Raw genomic sequence first — 23,190 nt, 5'->3', positions numbered from 1 at the left:
GTGTGTTTGTACCTGGGCTAAGTTCAACTACCTCCACTCTGCTGAACTCAACAGCTTGTTCCAATCTAATATCTATATTGCTTTTAACACCAGATTATATATGCTGTTGAAAATTTGGGGATATCGCTGTTTAGTTAGCCTTTTAAAACTTCTGGGGTATGTATGTCTGCATTCTCACCACTTTCACTTCATTAATCACAGCAATGGTTTTTAGTTGATTATGTTCACTACCATTAATATGCCTATTTTCTCTTTAACTCTTAAATACTTTCTGGTATGTCTCCAGTTTCTTGAACTGAGCTTCTCAAGGATATATTTCTTACTAATTACTAGTTGTATTTATTGGTGAATTATCTGGTAATATTCAATTTATTCAATATTTACTACTTGTAACTGGAATTGCCAGATACTAAGAAATACAAATTATTTTGATATATATGCTAAAAACTAGTTTTCTTCCCTTTTTTTCATACATAATACATATTCTTTTCTAAGAGTTGAGTTTCTCATCTTGTCATATAGCTACTTAAAGTTATTAATTTTTTATAAAATATGATCCATTCAGTAAAATTTTGAAAGGTTTCATGACCAGTAACAAAGTTGATGGAAGTTATATGAAGTAAAGATCATTATTAATGTGTCATACTAAATTAGAGTTATTACAGGCCATGACAGTGAACTGGTAACCTCTTTACTTGCTTATCCCTTGCTTGCACATACTCATTGCCAGCTGCACAGTTTTTCATGCCATAAACAGCATGGCATTGGGTTTTTTCTGTCTTCCCCATTTGAGCTTTTTATAGGGAGATAATTGAATTCTGTTTTTATTTCAGGGTGGAGTAGTCTACACAATAAGCAAGAGTGGATGTGTCCCTGTAAGCACTACTTTTACGTTTTCTTTTTTGTCCCCAGCATAACTCTATTTATAGTAACTCCTAGCCTTCAATGGCATTATTTAATAAATGTTCATGTGGGAGTCTCTGTTCCAAATAGAAAATAATGATGAGAAATAACTGGTTTATTTTTTGTCTTAGGGAGGTGCTGCTGGTGCATATGGCCAACAAGCCTGCAGAGATGTAAGCTGGTTATAGATGTTTTTACTGATTGTCTCCTACTCTGCTTCTTAACTCATCTCCTTACTGCAAATTGCACTTGATTCGCTTCTGTAGAGATATTGAAGTCTTCCTAAATATATTCAGGAAAATAGTGTTGGCTTAAGGTATTGTTCTGAGATTAAAACCCAAAATTAAAAGATGCTACCTTGTCAGTTCCTCAAAGCCCAATCATTTATATTTAAGGGTGTATATGTACACATAGGTATACGTAAAATTACCTATTATAAACTCTTAATTTGTTACCCTACTAAAATGTCATAATTCTCATTGTGTAATGTTTTTTATCAGTTAAAATAATTGTCTTTGGATTTTGCATATTGAGCAATATTATTTGGGAATTTTTAAAACATTTGCATATTAAGTCTTTGATTAGTAGACAAATTTTTATTGTCAATCTCATTTATTTCATTTGTACTTGAAAACAGGTTAATAATTAGCAAAGTATTGTATAAATAAATATTTGATTTATGTTTTTATTTCAGAGTGCATCCTTATCCGGCAGTGGTCTTACTTATGGCCAGGTAACTGTGTTTTCCAACATGTTTTTAGCTCCCTAAGGTATTCAAAAGCTAAGCCTTTGTGCCCAAATTTACCAAACAATAATTAAATTTGTGGAAGGGGATAAAGGCAAACTCTCTTCAAATGTTTTAGTAGTGATCATATCTTGAAATAACTTCAGCAGATGAGTTGAATATTTGGTGTATGTTGCTATATCCATTTTTTTAGAAGTTACTTCTCTTTTTGCCATACATTTACCTAAGCAACAAATGGATTCTGTATTTTTTGCAGTCTGTCCCTTCAAGCAGTTCAGATTCCAGTAAGAAGGTAAGCACTCCTTTTCAAAGCGAAAAGAATTGTTACAGTTATAACTTGGCCTGACTCCTGTTATTTCAGTCAAGACTTTCCAAGGTTTTAACCCAGATTGATTAATATGATTTGATTTGGTTTGGTTCTTAGAGATGGGCAGAGCTTCTAATGAGAAAATATTAACACCTAAGCAGAAGATACAGTTACTGCATTTGGCTTATTTTTTTTTTTAATTAACTCAATATCAAGGGGCTTTTTAGCATAACACTGAATAAAGACAGAATAAATTGATCTTCTAGTTTGGGGTGGGAAGTTGAAGATCAAAAAGGGCACACAGTACAGGCCAGGGGATACGGTACAAGACATGAAATCCTCCTTCTGCCTCTACAGCTGAGGCATTGTGTGGTTTGGGGCAAATCTTTTATCTTCTTATACTCTTGTGTAAACCATGTGTATATATATATTTATGTGTGTGTGTGTATATATAATTCTTTTCTTGGTAATGTGAATGAATTTTTTAAATAAAAATAATATTTTATAAAAGGGATCTTCCATAGCATTATTATCAGAGTTTGTAAATTTACAGATTTCAGTATTCTTCACTTTTCTAACATATTTAACAATTTAATCTCTGTGGTGAGTAAAGAGATTTTTCTGGTTTCTCTATAGGTCGTGGTCGTTGCCAACAGCAACCCTTTTCCACCTGTGGTAAGCAGTTTTTTCTCTACAATACACATTTTCTCTACAAATAATTTTGACTCAAAAAGACTTTCAAATATCTACATTTTTAATTTTTCGGAAATATCCCTGGAGAAAATTCTTTGGCAGGCAGGATTTACCCTATGTGTATAGTTATCTTCAGGGAAGGCCTGTTGTAAGATAGGTACAAATCTCATGGTTCTGTGGTTGCTGTTAGTTCTTGCAGAGATAATGGATTAGCTGTAGACACCAGGTCTCTCAAAGTATGCAAACTCTGTGTTCCTGAATAGTTTTGATTTTCTGTTTCTACTGCAATTTTCTTTTGAAAATTCACTTCGATTCTCATTTTTAAATGATTACATTCTACTCTGCTTACTTGGAACTAAAAGTAAGTTTAGCCTTCAGGTGCTTAAAGTGAGTTTTTATAATGTAATATTTTATAGATGTTTAATTTCTAATAGAACATGTTGTTCTTACATGAATAAAGGTTAAGATGCATTTGCTCTATGCCATCCTTTTTATATCATTCTTTCACATTCCATTGTGTATTGCATCTGAAATATAAGGGCCCTTTTTCCCTTTCTCTGCTGCAATATTCTGTTTGGGCAAGCCCTTGTACAAAATAATTAAATATATTTCTGTTTCATTTGCAGCGTCACACCTTCCCTCAGGTACGCTTACTTTTTTCTTGTGATTCCTATAGTATTATTATAGTTCTTATGGGATCAAACCAGTTGTCTCAGGATGGTGTGTGCCACGCTTCTACATTTGTCCCTCATGCCCCAGAATTCCGCAAACAAATGACTGGAAGAGGAAATGGATTTGTATGTGTTGATGTATGTCCAGTGGCAGTGAGACAGGTTGGAGGGATGATGATGTCTTAGCTTCCCTCCCCACATTTGGAAAAGCCAAGCTGACTGGTAGTGCAGAAAGGTGGTGCACATAACCTGTGCTCTGCTGCTCTCCACAGAAGATTTAAGAGTAGAAAATTACTTAGTCTGCCTCCCCAGACTTTCAGAGTTGAGAATAACCTAGATGAATGCTGGGTGTTAAGAACTGATGCACAATACGTAACACATATGACCTTTCCCTTTATTCTCACAAACTAAATTGTTCAACTTAGTATTTTCTGTTTAAGTGCATTACTTTTAAACAAGACAATTAAATTATGTTTCTTTGTTTCTGGATTTTTTTTTCAGAGTTTGGGAAGCTCTGCGACAAGAATCATAGTACAGGTAGACATTTTTTCGCCATTATACTTGAGTTTTAAATGAAGCTTTGTCTTGATAAACTAATAATTTGTCTCTTAGGGAACATTTGTGGGTATGTGGATAGCTTAGAGATATCTTAGATGTCCACGAACTACAGTGGTGGAGTAGGGCATGTCTGTAATTACAGCAAAGGGGATATCTTAGCTGGTTGCTGATTAAAGACCATTGCAGCTGTTTTTGACACTTAAAAAATCTGAAAACCTCTGTATGCAAATTCCATAGTGCTTTCAAAATTGGCAAAAGTTGACCATCTTGGTCTGCTCAGGAAGGAGGATGGAATTCTAGAACTAAAGCTTGAATGTTAGTCAATATCAAATTAAATATAAATCACAACCTGCACAGTTCCATTTTCATTTAAAGTGTTTGTTTTTTTAATGGAAACAGCCAGTTCAGAATTACGTTTTTAAAATCCCACAGTTAATGCTTAGGTGAACTGTATTTGTAATGTTGCTTCTTGATAACCAGGCACTTGGAAAGTTGATTACAATCCAATCTCATTAAGAGCATGCTCATAAAGTATTATGAATATCATTCAGGCATATTTTTCTGGGTTCTTTGCAATTTAGCACGTTTAGCATGTATCCCACTCTTAATGGCTAGCCAGTCCACTAGATGCTAGTCCATTAGACTACAACAACAAATTCTCACTTTCATCAAAAGATCAGTAGCAGGTTACCCCAGCTGAAATTAGTCTTTTGGAAATCATCACTTTCAAAATACATAGCATTATTTTCTTCCCTGGCTAGTGATGAATGCTGGCAAAGAAAGGAATCAGATTTCCTCGTTATTTAATTTATGACTTTAAATGTACAGTGTTTTGGTTGCACAGGTTAACTGTTTTCATTGTGTAGATATAAAAATCATTTTATTCCTCTCATAATCCACGTAATTCGTGGGAATCAAAATATTTTCTGCAGTGACTTTCCTTAGATTAAATTGTAACTGTGGCTTTTTCAATTTTTGTTTTGTCAAAGACTTTGTCAACAGTTTGTTGTACCTATTCATGAAAAAATACCGGTCATAATATGAAGACAAAGTTTAAAGGCAATGAGTTTAAAGGCAATATGTGTCGTACATTTGAAGGGCAGAATTATTTTAACTCACTTCAAATACCACAATATTACACCAAGATGTATTATACAATTAATTTTCATTAAGAAAATGATAAGAAGAGATATATATATACTTTTAACACTTTATTTCTGTAGCATCTTTATATACATCTTATAGCACATGGAGATGGCATAAAGTATGAAAAGGTGTAATGAACTCTTTGTGGCTTTCAAACTGTCTAGTAGATAGAGGGACAGAGCTGCTCCTTGAAATGGCTTAGTGCATAAGCAATTTCTCTTAAAATTAAGTAACCTGTTGTTGTTGTTGTTCCTGTGTAGAGTGGACAAAAACAGCAAACCAGCAGCAGTACTTATGTTCAGGTAAGTGAACTTAAAAAGTATTATAAATATTCCTGTAGACTTCACTAAAACAGGGCCATCACAACTTAGAAATCATTTTCTGCATTTAAAAATGGATTTCATAGGTGCAGGTATTTCTATTTCCCTGGCTTTTGTTCATAAAAATACCATCTGATGTTGGTGTTCAACTGTTTTTGTTTGTGATGCTCACAAAAGTATTTCTGTGTGTGATGGGTTGACATGAAATGAGTGTATTCCACTCAGAGCATAAAGGTCATGGCCCTGAGAGGAAGTGATTCTAGGCTCACACTGCACCATCAGCCCCAGACTGATAGATTCAGATCCCTTGCATATTAGACCTCGAATTCCAAAAGTTGTAAAGGGTAGTTGCTTAGCCATATCAAGAATGATGAAAAATCATAATTGTGGAACTATGTGCAATGTCTTCCAGGATTGCTTAAAGCTACTTGTGTGAAAAACAGTGTGTGAATTTAACAAGTACTCAAATAATGGTGTCATAGATTATTGCAAACTAAAACTTGAGAATATTCATAGTATGAACTCAAGTATGAAGTGTGAAGCCAGTCTCTAAGTGTTTCTCCTCTTGGGGGTTGGGGTTAGGAAGGATGCAAAAGTCTGTCAATATTCTCTATAGCACTACATGCAACCAGAAAAATGTTTCAAAAGGGTAGGTATGACTTTTAGGGATCAAGGCCACAGGAAGCCCACTGCTCTATATCACAAATATTCAATACGCACAATGTTAGCATTCATGGCTTCTGATGAGAATAGGATAATGTATTGCAGAGATGTTAGCATACTGCTCTGTCTACTTTGTGCTTTTAGGGAATCCCACATGCAGCTGTTACTTCCATAAACATCATGCTCTTTTAAAAAGCCTCCTTGTCAAGGTGGTAATTATTTTCTCTTTGTTTAAAGGGTTCCCAAGGCAGCCAGTCCTATAGTCAGGTGAGACTTTTTGCTGAAATGTATTCAGCTTTTCTGCAGGAGCTTGTAAATGGACTTCAGGGCATGGGCCATTTTTTACCTTCTTGATGTTTCCTAGTAGTCCTTGATTTTGGTTTGTACCACTGAAATACCATGTGAGGGAAGAAAAGAACATAGTGCAGAGGAACTTTAGGTGGAAATGGACTTTTCTGCTGCAGCTGTGCTAAGATGCTACAGCTTTGTTTACAAATGACTTCTTGCCTTTCTTACAGGGCTACAGACCTCAAAGTGGCAGCTCCTACAGCCAGGTACGCATCAGTAATTTAGCATTTGAGAATATTTTAGCTGTATTTTAGTCATATAGCAATTGAGAAATGGAGCACTGTGGCACTGTAGAGATACTGGGCAATCCCTCAGATTTTGAACTTTAATGGACATTTTCTCTGAAACTGTCTATTGTCACACTCAACATTTATGCATGTGCTACTTATTGATCTGGAATGCCAGTGTGTGAAATCATCACACGCAGCATCCTCATGAGTGCCAGGAGATGTCTGGCTCTTCATACTGCCCTGTGTGGCTTTAGGGTGTAGGTGCTGGCTGTTGCTAATGCAGGCTGGCTCCCTTACTGAAAGGGAAGTAACCAAATGGTGTCCTTGTCTTAGGGTGGACCATGTTTTTCGGGCAGCAGCAGTTCCTATGGCCAGGTAAGCAAACTGGCTGTTCTGCAGAAAGTTCTTTACTGACCTTTCTGTGACTGACACGACTGGCACACTTTGGAAGTGATGTTTCCCTTGGCATTCTGTGTCTCAATTTGGGCTGTGGCTTCTGCTAAGAATAGGACAACGTGCTGCACAGAGGCACAGCTGTTAGCATTCTGCTCTGTGTCTTTTGGCACAGGAAGAATATTTCAGGGAATCCCACATGCAGCTGTTAGTTCCATAAACATTATGCTCTGTAAAGTAGCCTCCTTGTCAAGGTGGTAATTATTTTCTCTTTATTTAAAGGGCTCCCAAGGCAGCCAGTCCTACGGCCAGGTGAGACTTCATTGCTGAAATGTGTTGAGCCTTTCTGTTGGAGCCTGTCTTGTAAATGGGCTTTGGGGCATGGGTGGGCTTTTTTCCTTCTTGGTGCTTCTGAGTGGTCCTTGATTTGGTTTGTACCACTAAAACACCATGAGGGAAAAAATAACATAGTAGAGAGGAACCCTTAATGGAAATGTGCTTTTCTCTCTGGCATTCTGTGATTCTGTTTCAGCTGTGCTAGGACTGCACTTACACAGCTCTGTTTACAAGTGACTCCTTGCCTTTCTTACAGGGCTACCAGCCTCAAGGTGGCAGCTCCTATGGACAGGTAAATGTCGGTTGGAATAGAACATTTGAGAAAGTGTAGGTCATTGTCCTGAAAAGTTAGCAGATTTTAAAATAATTTTTTTCAATTCACACTGAATTCTTAACCAATATATCTCTGACTCCATTTCAAATGTTTTGTTGTGAACATGACCATTGTGTTTTTCGTGGATAGATACAGAAATCCTAGATTTCTGCTGCTGTCTTACCTTTTCCATGGGTTTGGAACTTTATAAATTTATGGTAGAAATAGTCTATTTGATGCTGTTCCCATTCCAGTTGATGGTATAATACAAATTTATAGTCAGTTCTTGCTGCCTCCTTTGCTCTCAGCAGTGAAGTAGTGTTGAGGAATAAAGAACATTGGGTCAGGTTCTCAGCTGAATGAAGATTTGGTGTTGCAGCCTGCAACTGATGAATTTTTACCTCCCTTCACAGTTTTTATGTAAATTGAAGCAGCCCTAACATAGCTATGAATTTTGTCAAGATCTCTATGTCAGATAGCAAAGATAGACATGATACTTCAAATACTTTTTGGTAATCCCTATCTTCATAAGTCTCCCAGGCTGCTGTGGCACAGGTCTGCATGTACATGAAACAACTGCACTTTTTTGAGATTATATTGAAGGCAGATTGCAACAGCAAATTATAACCACAGTAACTTTATATTACTGAGAAATTTTTTTAATACAGTCATCCTTGGCTAATTCATTTGACCTGCTACTTTGAGTTGCATTGTTTTGTTTCCATTTTATGAACCTATATTTTTTCTAAGACTCTTTCCTAATTTTTAAAAATTATTTTTCACCTGAATTTTCCCTCAGAGGAAGGGAATTATGCAATTGGGGCCAATGGAAAATACAAATATATGAAATCAATATTCACCTAGTATTCAGCATTAGCCATCTAAGCCCAGAGTCTGAAAAATAAAGGAAAAATAAACATAGTAAGAAATGTTGTGTCCCCTCCTGGAAAACCCTCATAGGATTAGAGTACTGTCTGAGACAGATGTAAAACTACTCTATGATTGTCATTCAATAAACGGGGTGATCACCTCTTCCTCCAGAATAGAAAATATCAAAATAACTCTAGTTTAGCCATAGAGTCTGTACATTCTCTGTCTTATTCTGCTTTCTTACCCCACAAAGAGACATTAGAAAGTCATCTGCTTCACAAATACAGTAACTATGTATCAATAATTAATTTCATACAGGGCTACCAGCCTCAAGGTGGCAGTTCCTACAGCCAGGTAAGCATCAGTCAGTCATCAGTCAGAATATAGCATTTGAGAAATGGCACTGTAGAGACACTGAGCAATCCCTCAGATTTTGAACTTTAATGGACATTTTCTCTGAAACTGTCTATTCTCACACTCAATATTTATGCATGTGCTACTTATTGATCTGGAATGCCAGTGTGTGAAATCATCACACGCAGCATCCTCATGAGTGCCAGGAGATGTCTGGCTCTTCATACTGCCCTGTGTGGCTTTAGGGTGTAGGTGCTGGCTGTTGCTAATGCAGGCTGGCTCCCTTACTGAAAGGGAAGTAACCAAATGGTGTCCTTGTCTTAGGGTGGACCAGGTTTTTCGGGCAGCAGCAGTTCCTATGGCCAGGTAAGCAAACTGGCTGTTCTGCAGAAAGTTCTTTACTGACCTTTCTGTGACTGACACGACTGGCACACTTTGGAAGTGATGTTTCCCTTGGCATTCTGTGTCTCAATTTGGGCTGTGGCTTCTGCTAAGAATAGGACAACATGCTGCACAGAGGCACAGCTGTTAGCATTCTGCTCTGTGTCTTTTGGCACAGGAAGAATATTTCAGGGAATCCCACATGCAGCTGTTAGTTCCATAAACATTATGCTCTGTAAAGTAGCCTCCTTGTCAAGGTGGTAATTATTTTCTCTTTATTTAAAGGGTTCCCAAGGCAGCCAGTCCTATAGTCAGGTGAGACATTTTGCTGAAATGTATTCAGCTTTTCTGCAGGAGCTTGTAAATGGACTTCAGGGCATGGGCCATTTTTTACCTTCTTGATGTTTCCTAGTAGTCCTTGATTTTGGTTTGTACCACTGAAATACCATGTGAGGGAAGAAAAGAACATAGTGCAGAGGAACTTTAGGTGGAAATGGACTTTTCTGCTGCAGCTGTGCTAAGATGCTACAGCTTTGTTTACAAATGACTTCTTGCCTTTCTTACAGGGCTACAGACCTCAAAGTGGCAGCTCCTACAGCCAGGTACGCATCAGTAATTTAGCATTTGAGAATATTTTAGCTGTATTTTAGTCATATAGCAATTGAGAAATGGAGCACTGTGGCACTGTAGAGATACTGGGCAATCCCTCAGATTTTGAACTTTAATGGACATTTTCTCTGAAACTGTCTATTGTCACACTCAACATTTATGCATGTGCTACTTATTGATCTGGAATGCCAGTGTGTGAAATCATCACACGCAGCATCCTCATGAGTGCCAGGAGATGTCTGGCTCTTCATACTGCCCTGTGTGGCTTTAGGGTGTAGGTGCTGGCTGTTGCTAATGCAGGCTGGCTCCCTTACTGAAAGGGAAGTAACCAAATGGTGTCCTTGTCTTAGGGTGGACCATGTTTTTCGGGCAGCAGCAGTTCCTATGGCCAGGTAAGCAAACTGGCTGTTCTGCAGAAAGTTCTTTACTGACCTTTCTGTGACTGACACGACTGGCACACTTTGGAAGTGATGTTTCCCTTGGCATTCTGTGTCTCAATTTGGGCTGTGGCTTCTGCTAAGAATAGGACAACGTGCTGCACAGAGGCACAGCTGTTAGCATTCTGCTCTGTGTCTTTTGGCACAGGAAGAATATTTCAGGGAATCCCACATGCAGCTGTTAGTTCCATAAACATTATGCTCTGTAAAGTAGCCTCCTTGTCAAGGTGGTAATTATTTTCTCTTTATTTAAAGGGTTCCCAAGGCAGCCAGTCCTATAGTCAGGTGAGACATTTTGCTGAAATGTATTCAGCTTTTCTGCAGGAGCTTGTAAATGGACTTCAGGGCATGGGCCATTTTTTACCTTCTTGATGTTTCCTAGTAGTCCTTGATTTTGGTTTGTACCACTGAAATACCATGTGAGGGAAGAAAAGAACATAGTGCAGAGGAACTTTAGGTGGAAATGGACTTTTCTGCTGCAGCTGTGCTAAGATGCTACAGCTTTGTTTACAAATGACTTCTTGCCTTTCTTACAGGGCTACAGACCTCAAAGTGGCAGCTCCTACAGCCAGGTACGCATCAGTAATTTAGCATTTGAGAATATTTTAGCTGTATTTTAGTCATATAGCAATTGAGAAATGGAGCACTGTGGCACTGTAGAGATACTGGGCAATCCCTCAGATTTTGAACTTTAATGGACATTTTCTCTGAAACTGTCTATTGTCACACTCAACATTTATGCATGTGCTACTTATTGATCTGGAATGCCAGTGTGTGAAATCATCACACGCAGCATCCTCATGAGTGCCAGGAGATGTCTGGCTCTTCATACTGCCCTGTGTGGCTTTAGGGTGTAGGTGCTGGCTGTTGCTAATGCAGGCTGGCTCCCTTACTGAAAGGGAAGTAACCAAATGGTGTCCTTGTCTTAGGGTGGACCAGGTTTTTCGGGCAGCAGCAGTTCCTATGGCCAGGTAAGCAAACTGGCTGTTCTGCAGAAAGTTCTTTACTGACCTTTCTGTGACTGACACGACTGGCACACTTTGGAAGTGATGTTTCCCTTGGCATTCTGTGTCTCAATTTGGGCTGTGGCTTCTGCTAAGAATAGGACAACATGCTGCACAGAGGCACAGCTGTTAGCATTCTGCTCTGTGTCTTTTGGCACAGGAAGAATGTTTCAGGGAATCCCACATGCAGCCGTTAGTTCCATAAACATTATGCTCTGTAAAGAAGACTCCTTGTCAAGGTGGTAATTATTTTCTCTTTATTTAAAGGGCTCCCAAGGCAGCCAGTCCTACGGCCAGGTGAGACTTCATTGCTGAAATGTGTTGAGCCTTTCTGTTGGAGCCTGTCTTGTAAATGGGCTTTGGGGCATGGGTGGGCTTTTTTCCTTCTTGGTGCTTCTGAGTGGTCCTTGATTTGGTTTGTACCACTAAAACACCATGAGGGAAAAAATAACATAGTAGAGAGGAACCCTTAATGGAAATGTGCTTTTCTCTCTGGCATTCTGTGATTCTGTTTCAGCTGTGCTAGGACTGCACTTACACAGCTCTGTTTACAAGTGACTCCTTGCCTTTCTTACAGGGCTACCAGCCTCAAGGTGGCAGCTCCTATGGACAGGTAAGCATCAGTCAGTCACTGGTCATTATACAGCATGTATGTGGTGTTCCCATATATGTATTGAGAATTCTGTTGTTTCTTACTTGAAATAATACAGTAAGTACTCTTTAGAATTAAGTCTCATGAACTTTTTTCATATGGCTCTGACAATAGGCTCACTGAAGCAGCACTTTCCCCTGTAGAAAGGAGTGCATGCAGGTTTCAGCTTTCTGATGCACTTCAGTATTCAACATACTCAGTACTTTACCAGATAATTCACAGTAGGATGTAGTTGGTCTTCTACCTTGGAAGCAACTTGGCAGTTAAAGCCCTTGAAAATTTATATCTCTGTTTGAAATGGAGAATAGGAATATTTGGATCATGAGCTGCTCTTTTTCTTTCCCAAGCAGGGTGGATCTGCTTCTTATGGTGGCAGCAGTGGTTGTGGACAAGTAAGACTTTTTTCTCCAAACTATTTGAAAACTATACCCAGCTTTCTTTGCAATAGTAGCATGTTTTTAATAATTTATAATGTTTGTTAGTTTGAAATCTGTTGCTTTCATTGTTACATGGACTTATCTAGCACAGAGGTCAAGAAAGGCTGATATTGTTGGCCCTTGTAACCAATATGAAGTGGCTGCTCCCATTTAGAATTACACATGGAAGACAAACAAGTGATTAATCTGTCTACTTAATAAGTATATAAAATCTTTGCTTGGGAATTTTTGGATGTTACTCCATTTATTTCCTATAGAAAATGATAGGAATAGAGAGTGACTCAAATGGAATAAGAATTAAATTAGTAGTTTTCATCCTGTTTCTATTTCATCTTGTGTATGTCTGCAATGGTGTAAAGACATTGTCTTTGATTATGAGATCCCAGGTGAACGGATCATGGGTGAGGCCAATAGTAAACCTATGTTTAAATAAGTATATTGAGGAAAGCAACCAGAATGAAAGATAAGTATAAATACAGACATTTTTAGCAGTACTTAGCAGAAATATTAGGATTAATAGAAGTTAGGCATGAATGAAAATGCATGTGAAAGCATCATAAGGAGCATTACAACAAGGACACAGTTACCAGCAATGACACTGATAAACACTGAAGAACGGATTATTTCCACCAAGCTGTGTCATGGGTTGACTTATCAAGAGAAGACCTGTGCTGTAATAATGGGAGGGTGACAGCCAAGGCAGAACTCTTTCTGTGTACTGTTCCTCATCCTGTCATCACAAGATATACCCCAAACGGGTAAATGAATGGCTCTGAGCAGAAGCCTTGCCTAAAATGCATGGTGGGTGAATCTAGCAAGAGATTGATGGTCACATTTAGATAGATGGTTACCCAACAGTAACAGTTGCTTCCAAAAAATCCCACCAACAGTTCATCTTTGCCAATCAACAGGAACTAGGATGGTACAGAGAGACATCAATTACCAACCTACCTCTTTCATTGTGGCTCACAAGTAGTCCTTTGATCATCTGTGTGCATGTGTCTTGATTCTTGTATGGGAGTATGAGAGTGGCAGAGGGTAAAGCCACACACTTAAAGGGTTAAATAAAATTTAACTCACCCTCTGTAAAGTTATATGTTGAGTTTTGTTACATTAATTCACACATAAGAAATTTTAAGGAAACTAATTACTTTGCAAGAAAAATGGCATTTACTTTTTTGTTTGTTTGGTTTTTGACAGGGTGTTTCATATGATAGCAATCCCTGCCACCAGGTAAATGGTCTTTCTCCTCTTATTTTAAGATGCATCCACAATTAGTTTTGACACTAACTCAATTAGTCCCAAATTCAGATTCATATTGCACAAATCCATGTAATCTTACAAATTTTGAGATTAGAACTGACTATCTTCCTATACACAGAAGTATCACAGGGGCTTTGGAGTCTTTCTTGCCCCTTTTTTCCTAGTGTTATGTCTGTGAAACATCTAAATCATTAGGACATTAAGGCCAGATTCTGGAAAGAAGTTGTCTGCTGCACAGTTCCTTAACTGGCATGACTTAAATCAGGGCTGGAACTCGCCAGCCTCTCTTTTCCTATCAAAAGCCAAAAAATATTTTAGGACTGCCACTTGAGGTTCCTGAAACAAACTGGTTTAACAATTCACTGTTTTTGCAGTGAATTATAGACAGCTACATGTGTATTTGTTACAAATTCAAGTGTTGGAGCTCTACAGACCACTATTTTAAAAGATGTCAACTATGTTTAAAGAAGTCATCCCTGTGATGTTAAAAATTAGGAAGAAAGCAGCAATAGATGATTTCTTTTTTGTTCACAACATTTCTTTTGATTCTTACTGAGTTTTCACAAGAAACAGAAAAATTGGATAGATTCATTGTTTCAATAAATACTGTGTTTTAGCAATATAAATATATACTATATTTATAAATGTGCAAACAACTTAGATGTTGCTTCAATATATAGTTATTATGTGGTACAGTATATACAATGCACTGTATGTAACTTGGAACTTGATAGAATTCTATATTAAATAGGTATATATTTTATAATAGCTTTTAATATTTTTAAGAGGACCTATTTCTTTTTAAGAAAAAAGAAATTGCTTAAATTTTGTTCTAAAATCTTCTAGAACATTGAAAGATAATACTTCTCATTTCATTTTTGACTGTTTTGAATGAAGCCTCAGTCCCATTTTAGCAAATGGAAAATTTCCCACTCACTTCAATAGTTCAGGATTTCACTGTTCTTATTATGCACTTTTGACTTGAATACTTCTACATTTCTTCTGATTTCACTGGAGGGAGTTACATTCCTCTTCTAAAGAGGGCACATTGAAACATACTGAGTGCTTTATTTAAAACCTTCTCCTTGAGGCCACTGTATCTCACAGGTCACAGCTTTCTAAGTAATAATGCTACCAGGGGAATCTGTATAAATTCACTCTATATAAATTACGTTTTCTACAGGAGAAAAAAAGATACATTCTCTAGAGAGTGTTCCAAATGGAACTCATCTGTGCAGTAGACATTACTTAAAGTTAAATGTTTGACGTTCCTTGATTTATGTCTCATCTAGTATTTACCATTGCATTACTGGCAGTGTGTGCTCATTATGTTAGAAATTATATCTATATTGCATATCTGCCTCTGCTTCTTACTCTTCCTAAGCAAGTATACCAAAAATATTCCATGGCCAAACAGTGAGTGTCTAAAGCATTTTTTGTCTGATTTACAGGGTGGATCACAGGGCGGTCAGGTAGGTAACTCTTTATTATCCATTGGTAAAAACTTTTAAAGCAATTCTAATCCACAGTACAGTTTTCTTGCTCATGGGGATATAGAATCTTGCAGAGTCTCTCCGTGTCCAGTTTGTAACTCATTTTCTGCAGGCACACTTTTTATCAGCCCTGAAATTCCACTTATATAAAAGTGGAAGTTACATAGAACTTCCATAGAACTCAGCAACATAGGATAGCTGGATGCACTCAGATAAAATTCAGCTCTCCAGCATTATAACTGTTGCTGTTTTGTTTTCACAGGGTGGTTCATACTCTTCACAAAACTATGGTGGTAGCCAAGTAAGTATTGCCTCCCACTGAGGTTTTATGATGGTTTTAACTTCTGTGATGGCTGATTGCACTATGGTAATGTAAATTCTAATTATTTTGTTGGTGTTTTTTCTTAGCAGAGTGGATCATCATACTCCCAAAGTTACAGTGACAATCAGGTAGGTAGACCTTGATTTTGTCCTGGTAAGAACTTTTATAATATTTGATAATTTGTCCAGATATCTTGAAAATTGTATTTTTTCAAAGGAATCCTAGTCAATTGTTTATTCCAGCTTTACAGCCTCTGAGCCAAATCACAGTTTCTTCTGAAGTAGAGTTTATATTTGTTTGTTTTATAGGATGGATCCTACTCACAAAACTATGGTGGTGGCCAAGTAAGTAATACTCTATTTCACTACTTGTACATCAGTTCATATAAACTTTAGCCTCTGCTCAAAATCAGGTTTTCTATATCCTAATTTTCTCCAATTTTCATTGCGTTTTTTGTTTGTTTAAAGGGTGGATCATCTTCAGACACCTATTATGAGAATCAGGTAAGTAGTTCTTTCTCCTGGTTACATATTATTCGTAGTCCCTGCATCATTTTTCTCAAAGATGTAATAAAACATAATTGTTTCTGTGCTTTTCTTGGTTTGGATTTGTTTTGTTGTTTTTTATTTCTTTACTGAAGATTGGAACATTCTCTGTCAGCCACTATTGCAGCTATGTATTTGGCTCCTTTTTGCCTTATAAAGATCGCAATTTAATTTAACTCAGCTCCTCTTTTGCATGAGCGTCTCTTCTGTCTTGTAGAGGACAACATGAAAGTGTATGTTTAGCAATTCATACTTTTGAGGAAATAACTGGTATCTGATGTCCTTCTAGGACTCACAAGACTTCTCAGATGATAGTAATCCCAATGCCTGTGATGATGTGAGTATGCTGTCTCTAATATATTTTCATCTCAATATTTTTCACGTAGATGAGAAAATGTTGCTCTGCTAGATGCAGTCTTTGGTGCAGAATGATCCAGAAAGAATGCTGAGTTTCCACACTAATAGCTGTTTCAGCAACTGCCTCTTCTCTTGCTGCAAATTGTCATACATATGTTTACGGATACACTTAGTGCTTTTAAATGCATTTAACATGATGAAATGAAATATGAATAAAAATACTTCAATGCCTTTCCTGTAACAGATGATTTTCCCCAAAGTCTAAGGGTACATTTTACATTAATTAAAGAAAAAAAACCAAACCTGAAAGAAAATCTTTAGGTATATACAATGAATGCAAGATATTACAGATATTACACTGCTTTTCATGTTACATTTCTACCAATCTAAGGTTGTTATTAAAATGTTTCTCAGACTAGAATGGTAGAATTTCAAACTAATTTAGACAAGGCTGTGGAGAATGGCAGCAATAAGTGATTTTTGTTATATCTGTATGCAGTATCGGAAACAATTTTCTGTAAGCTTACTTTATTTAAATAATTCTCAAAAAAGGAAATAATGTATTCTTTTCCAGAATGACACTACCTACAGTGCCAATAATCAGGTAAGTACTTTGTTTGTTCTGTATTATTATAATGATTAGACAGTGTTAGTAACTGAACACTTCTATATTAGACCTGTTGACCTTTAGTATATGATTGCTTTATAATACCCTTCAAAAAGTTAATTATTTCTCTGTATTCAAGGCTGCTGCACAATTATTAAAATGGCACAATACTTCTAAGAATATATACTAATACATTCGATTCATAATATATCCACTTTAACTGGACAGTTATTTGGGAATTAATCACCCGTGTACATGAGGCATGTAGCCATCTCAAGCTTTGCTCACTCGTTCAGATTTAAAGCCACTTACATGCTGCTGGTTTAGAGCAACATTTGTTCCCAGTATTACCCAGTATTATTATCTGTGTCAAGACTTTCCATCTGTCCTACAAGCAGAAATGGTGAATTAACATGGATAGATTGTCACCAAGCAAATATACTGTTGTGTAAATAAATTACATTTTCTCCTACTTGTTTCTGTTCATAGAGAAGCTTTCCCATCTGTCACAACCTCCTTTTGTTTTACTGCCATCTAGAGTAACCTTCTGTCATCAACTACTTGCCTTTTCAGTTCTCAGCCATTCACTGTTTTCCCTATTTTTCCTCTGTAGTACTCAAGTACTGCACCAAATGTATTCTAGAAAGTACGGAGGCCTTCTGAAAACATCTTTTGTTTTGGCTTGTATTTACCTTGAATGCGTTGCACTATGTTCAATTCTAAATGTTCTGAAAAAAGACATCCTTCATCAGCAAGCCCTGTTTAGGAGCATCGTCACTTCCTCCTTTGCTCATGAAAGATGTTAGTATTCCCTTGGTTATCTCTCTATCCAGTCCGTATTGCTGGACTGCTTTGTAAAAGAGTTTGCTTCTAAACTTTCTCACAAAGAAGGATGGGGAATGCTAAAAAAACCGCAACAAAACAACAAGAGAGAATCCTTTTACAGATTGTTCTCTAAACTACAGTGGTTCAGCTGAGAGAGACTCCCCTAAGCAGGAACTTCTGTTGAAAGGGATAAAGTGAAAACAGACAAAGAATATGCTTTTTAAGGCTCTTACTGCTAATACAATGAAATATCTGGACATTTTCCTTTTCCAAACATCACCTTGACAAGTAGTAGATTTTTGTTAAAGCATTTCATGTAGATGACTACACCCATAAAGTAATAACAGGCTTGTGGCTTCTTTACAGCGTTCTGGTTGTGCAAAGAAGAAAGTTCTTGTTGCCCGAGTAAGTATCACTTTTTTTCTTGTAGGATTGTAGGCCTGCTTGTAGGATTTTGGTCCAACCTATACCTAATCTATCTTAATTATACCTAATTTTTCCCTAATTAAGTTTTCACTAGTTGATATTCTCCTAAATATGGGGAAAGTAAAATAAAATTACTTGGGTATTTGCTCTTTGGGTGAATTTCTTTAAAGAAAGTAGATATATGAAAAAAAAGACATGAAAATCATGCTTTGAAGTATAGGGCAGCTCAAATTCTTGTTCTTCATTAAGCACATACAGAGTTGGTCCAAGCTAAAGTTAAAATTAAATGAGTATCATACAAACAAAGGACAGCTAACATTTTAGTTGAAGAAAGATGGAATAATAATGTTTGCTAATTTATTGTGCTCAGCAGCTGTGTAGGAGATACAGATATGTGTATTGTATAGTTGCAAGTCAGACTCAGTAGTAGCCCATAAAAATTATGTGCAAATAGCCTTTTATTTTATAATAATGCAGTCCTACTCAATGTACACAATAATGGGTCTGCACCTGTTGTAAACAAATAATATGGAATGAAAAAAAGATGTATCACTGATCATAGAGTTTTCATCTCCTAATAGTAAAAGTTATTGTTTTTTACAGGACACATCACATGTTTTAAGTAGAAGAGCCTATGATGCACAGGTAAACCATTCTTGTCACTTCTTCTGAACTACTGCTGGTAGTGGTAACCTTGTAGCTCCTTGTGTATTACCTACAAAAAAGAAGAAGGATCCAGTGTCTACAAAAGAGAATTAATTCTGTTTAGGGTTAGGTCATTCTTTCCTAATAGAACTATGTGTTTTATTTTATTACCCTTACAGATAAATGTGTCATTTTTTTGTTTCTTCACAGAATGCATCTTCTCCTTCAAATAGCAGCCAGTCTGACATCCAGGTAATAACATAGTGTCAACTGAATGATATCAAGGAGCTTTCTGATAAATTACATTTCATTTTGAAAATTAGGTTCCAGTAATTTTTCTGTGCTGCAGGATACCATTTTGATTTGACAACATTTTCCCTATAAAGTTATAATTTTGCACAGTTGTAAATAGTGATATTGGGCCCAGAATACACAGTTTCTTCTGTTCCTTCACCCCACCAAGCAGGTAAGAATTGCAGGTGTTTCTTTATGTAACATTTTGTAAAATTCATTTGAAAAATACAAACTATACCGTTTCAGATTCTTTTTTTAGAAATATTCATGCTCTAGTGATGGTAATGGCCATACATATATAATTGTTTTATTTAGCATTTGGTAAGAAGGCACATGTTGGGGATTACGTATTTCTGTTACAAAAGTACATCCAGCTTTCATATTCTGTAGGATTATGTACTGCTGCAGCAGTGTATATATTAGAGAATTATGAGAAATTTAACTGATCCAGAGTGGGACCTTGTTCTGTTTTTTTAGTATCTTATCTTGTATTGGTACCTATCAGCTTCCCAGGGATCTGAAATCCTGGTACACCCAGCATTATGTAGATTTAACATTAGCATAGTCCTCTGTCTCAGAGAGTTTGACATTTAGTTCAAGGGTACAGACAGATCTCTGAGCTCTGGAAGGTAACTGTTTTCTTAATTAGTTTTCCTAATGCCCATTCCCTGTGATTTGTATCCAGTCATTTAATTATGTTTCCTCCTAATTTATGTTTTCACAGTAATTCAACAGGTTATGCTTGTTGGTGCAGGGAAGTAATAGAGTTTGTGTTAGAGTTTCTCACTACATAGTTTTATACTTTAGATTCTAATAAAATGCTAATAAAATAGAATTTTTTTCTTCACAGGGTGGATCATTTATTGCAACCAGTGGATCAAGTAATCAGGTCAGGATTTCTTTTATTTTTAAGTCGTTTTGTTCAGATATCTTCCTGGTAATTAAACTAACTAAATTCAGGAGTCAGAGTTTAAGTAGTTTTATGTAGAAGATTGGTGACGTTATCCATTAATTTGTAAATGAAGTCACCCTATTCACATTAAATTTTTCAGAAATGGCTCTCTGAAATCACTTTTTAGCACTGTTTCAATATAACGTGTTTTATTGGTGATAGCACAATGGTGATACTCCTGACTACCCTGATACTTCTCTCGTGCTGAGGCATCTGTCATTGAGACATCACACTTAGAGATGCACTATCAGCCTGGCTTCCAAAGCAAACATTAACATACACATCTGTCCTTTCCCCTCGTTTGTTCTATGTACAGGAAAGGTCACACCTACTCTGCAGTCTCACAGGCTTTCTTCCCCTAAACAGTTTTGCATCTGAAATAATTAGATTTCCACAAAGCAATATTTGTTTCCTTTTTTTTTTAATTTGTAGGGTGGTTGCATTTGTCCTGATGGAAGCAGTGGTCATAGACAGGTAATTATTTTTCTAAGTTTATACTTCCTTCTATATAATGGAGTATTTTGAATTAATCACCTTGTAAATACGAACATTTGGTTAACTCTAAACATTAATGGTAATTTCCTTAGTATGGGTAGAACTATACACAATTAAATGAAAGAATGAGTTCCACTTAACTGCATAATTACCATTTGGCCACTTATTTTCTGTAAGTGTGCTTTTTGATCCAGATGCTCTGTCACTTGACTATTATGAGCTAATTATTCATTAGTTTCAAAAAGCAGTCAATATACCTCGTAGTAACCACAGTATTTAGTTGCATCCAGCTTAGTTTCCTTGTCTTTCTCACTGGTACAATAAAATAACTGTGACTAAAAATATCAAAATATGTTGATATTTCAATATGTCAAAATATATTTCAAAATATAATATCTTAAATCAACATTTAAATTGTTCTTTCCCCTAAAGAGAATCACTGAAATTTCATTTTCAGTTGCACTGGATAACCTTTTCTTTTAGGCAATGCCTCTGTGCCAGGAAAAAGGCCAAGGAATGTGCTTATATGGGCATTATAGACTAGTTTTACCAGGCTTCTGGCTTTTAAAGTCATCTTGGATTTTAAAGTCACCTGTCTTCTATCAGGATACATATTTCTTAACCTTTTATTGAAGCTGTATTTACATAAACCCATTTGAATGGTGTAGTATTTTTTTAGTTTTCGATTTCGACAAAAAGCATTTTGTGGATTATTCTTTCTATTAAAAAACCCATTCTATTTAAGCAAACTAGTTGTATAAAGAAATTACTGCTTTCTGAACTTAACTTCATTAACTTAAAATATAGCAACAGTAATTTTGGTCAGGTACAATACCACCTCTTTCATCTAATTGAGGCTAAGCAGTAATCATGACCTACATGCTTTAAAACATAAACTAGTCTATTAAAATAAATAATACTGAAACATGAAGAAAATAAGACGTCAAAATTGGACACATCAGAAACCAATTCTCAGTGCAAATGTGTCCTCTTTGATACACAAGAGCTTGTTCCAGGTTTGCAATCATATCAGCAGATCAAATTTAGTTTTGATAAACTGTGTAGCAATAGACTTGATCTTTGCCTCCAGCCAACAGTAAAATTCAGTGATCTTTGCAAAGGAATAAACTGAATTTAAAAATGAACTTCATTTTCTCTCCAGGGCCCTCTACACATGGCAGCTACAGTGCTTAGATTAGAATGTAAACAGACTGGCCATGATAGGTTACATTCTAATAATAATGAAAAAGCAAGCTACAGATAGATGTACATGTACAAATAAACTACTATTTATAAATCTTACATAAAAGAGAGAGTCATCTGCTTCCTAAGGAAGTGGTCACAGCACCAAACCTGACAGGGTTCAAGAAGCATTTTGAAAATACTCTCAGGCACATGGTGTGACTCTTGGGGGCTGGTCCTGTGCAGGGCCAGGAGTTTGACCTGATAATCCTTTTGGGTCCCTTCCAACTCAGATTATTCTGTGATTCCTTGAAGATTCTTCAGCACAGGAGAAAAATTCTTGCAAAAAGCATTCTTCTAGATTTAAAAGCTGTGAGTTACACAAAAGTCTCTTCAAACCTGAAGAATATTATAAATTAAGAGTCAAAGCTATACATATTTAAACCATCTTGTTTCAAAGGAAAAAATGGTTTTACTCATGTGGATCCCCAAATTCCTCACACTGCAATTGTTCTGCTTTTTCTCCAAGCTTCATTTAAAGGCAAGATCTTAGTCTACAAATAGTCTCAGAGGAAGCAGCCATAGAATAATACTTTCCCTGTTTTGTATATAAGGGGGAAGTGACAGTAATAGTGAATGTCATGTACTGGTAAATAGTCTTCTCCTTTAAGTGGTAAGCTGAAAAATATGCTCTCCTAAGTACTCTTTACACTTTGGAAGTTAAGTATTCTGGCAATTTTTAAAAAGACCATAAGGTCATGATCGTTGATAACAACATAGAGTCTGCAAGGTATGACATAGGCTTCTGTAATTAGAAAGAGTAAAATTAAATGTTAGTACTACTTCCAGATGTTTTAACCTGAACAGGAAATAACAGAACCTGCTAAAGTTTTCCTTATCTCTAACAGAAAGTACTAACCAGCATTCTCTTTTAATGGTTGCTGTAATGTTTTATTTGAAAGAATAGAAATTCAGAATGGACTCATTTATGTAAATGTTTGCAAGAAAATAGCTAGTCTGTGTTTTCATTTCAGGGAGCTCCAGGTTCTTCATACAGCACATATTCTGGTAACCAGGTAAACGTTCAGTTAAAATGCCCTATTCAGAAGTTCCATCTGAAACCTTCCCTGAAGGAGTAGCCAGATATAAACCAGTAACCCATTCTGTCTTCTGCACAGGGAGGGCCCTTCTTCTATCCTGGAGGATCCTATGGACAGGTAGTTGTTCTTCCTCTCTCACCAGGATAATACAGACTCCCATCCTCCTGGTTCCTTCACCCCCAATATTGTGGGTGCTATGACATAGCGTAATACAGACTCAACTCTTGTCCTCTAGAGCAGAAAACTTAAATTAACCCTGATGTAACCTGGTGGTGAGCAGCTTCACAGGGAACAGTACAGAATGGTCTTTGCAG

The 23,190-nt window shown here is 36.6% G+C and overlaps 1 protein-coding gene across 50 annotated transcripts in view; it reads left to right on the top strand.

Moving 5' to 3' along the window:
- Positions 1–23,190, top strand: part of LOC108445573 (hornerin-like) — a 51,303-nt gene that overhangs the window by 8,904 nt on the left and 19,209 nt on the right. For 12 of the 50 annotated variants that reach the window (XM_017729801.1, XM_017729800.1, XM_017729798.1 and 9 more), the window contains exons 9-47: positions 834–875; positions 1,035–1,076; positions 1,598–1,636; positions 1,905–1,940; positions 2,592–2,630; positions 3,275–3,292; positions 3,821–3,856; positions 5,284–5,325; positions 6,244–6,273; positions 6,525–6,560; positions 6,918–6,959; positions 7,260–7,289; positions 7,570–7,605; positions 8,815–8,850; positions 9,175–9,216; positions 9,517–9,546; positions 9,798–9,833; positions 10,191–10,232; positions 10,533–10,562; positions 10,814–10,849; positions 11,207–11,248; positions 11,549–11,578; positions 11,859–11,894; positions 12,281–12,325; positions 13,571–13,603; positions 15,085–15,105; positions 15,389–15,427; positions 15,535–15,576; positions 15,757–15,792; positions 15,916–15,951; positions 16,283–16,330; positions 16,925–16,954; positions 18,149–18,187; positions 18,812–18,853; positions 19,064–19,105; positions 19,998–20,036; positions 20,532–20,573; positions 22,811–22,852; positions 22,955–22,993. In XM_017729801.1, the coding sequence (XP_017585290.1) occupies positions 834–875; positions 1,035–1,076; positions 1,598–1,636; positions 1,905–1,940; positions 2,592–2,630; positions 3,275–3,292; positions 3,821–3,856; positions 5,284–5,325; positions 6,244–6,273; positions 6,525–6,560; positions 6,918–6,959; positions 7,260–7,289; positions 7,570–7,605; positions 8,815–8,850; positions 9,175–9,216; positions 9,517–9,546; positions 9,798–9,833; positions 10,191–10,232; positions 10,533–10,562; positions 10,814–10,849; positions 11,207–11,248; positions 11,549–11,578; positions 11,859–11,894; positions 12,281–12,325; positions 13,571–13,603; positions 15,085–15,105; positions 15,389–15,427; positions 15,535–15,576; positions 15,757–15,792; positions 15,916–15,951; positions 16,283–16,330; positions 16,925–16,954; positions 18,149–18,187; positions 18,812–18,853; positions 19,064–19,105; positions 19,998–20,036; positions 20,532–20,573; positions 22,811–22,852; positions 22,955–22,993 (1,443 nt within the window). The remainder of the gene's footprint in view (positions 1–833; positions 876–1,034; positions 1,077–1,597; positions 1,637–1,904; positions 1,941–2,591; positions 2,631–3,274; positions 3,293–3,820; positions 3,857–5,283; positions 5,326–6,243; positions 6,274–6,524; positions 6,561–6,917; positions 6,960–7,259; positions 7,290–7,569; positions 7,606–8,814; positions 8,851–9,174; positions 9,217–9,516; positions 9,547–9,797; positions 9,834–10,190; positions 10,233–10,532; positions 10,563–10,813; positions 10,850–11,206; positions 11,249–11,548; positions 11,579–11,858; positions 11,895–12,280; positions 12,326–13,570; positions 13,604–15,084; positions 15,106–15,388; positions 15,428–15,534; positions 15,577–15,756; positions 15,793–15,915; positions 15,952–16,282; positions 16,331–16,924; positions 16,955–18,148; positions 18,188–18,811; positions 18,854–19,063; positions 19,106–19,997; positions 20,037–20,531; positions 20,574–22,810; positions 22,853–22,954; positions 22,994–23,190) is intronic. The other 38 variants (XM_017729784.1, XM_017729783.1, XM_017729799.1 and 35 more) reach the window with 38 other exon arrangements.

The sequence above is a fragment of the Corvus brachyrhynchos genome, unplaced genomic scaffold (assembly GCF_000691975.1).
Source record: "Corvus brachyrhynchos isolate BGI_N302 unplaced genomic scaffold, ASM69197v1 scaffold101, whole genome shotgun sequence".
Lineage (NCBI taxonomy): Eukaryota > Metazoa > Chordata > Aves > Passeriformes > Corvidae > Corvus > Corvus brachyrhynchos.
The sequence above is the reverse complement of the archived record's forward strand: the minus strand, read 5'-3'. Positions and strand labels throughout refer to the sequence as shown.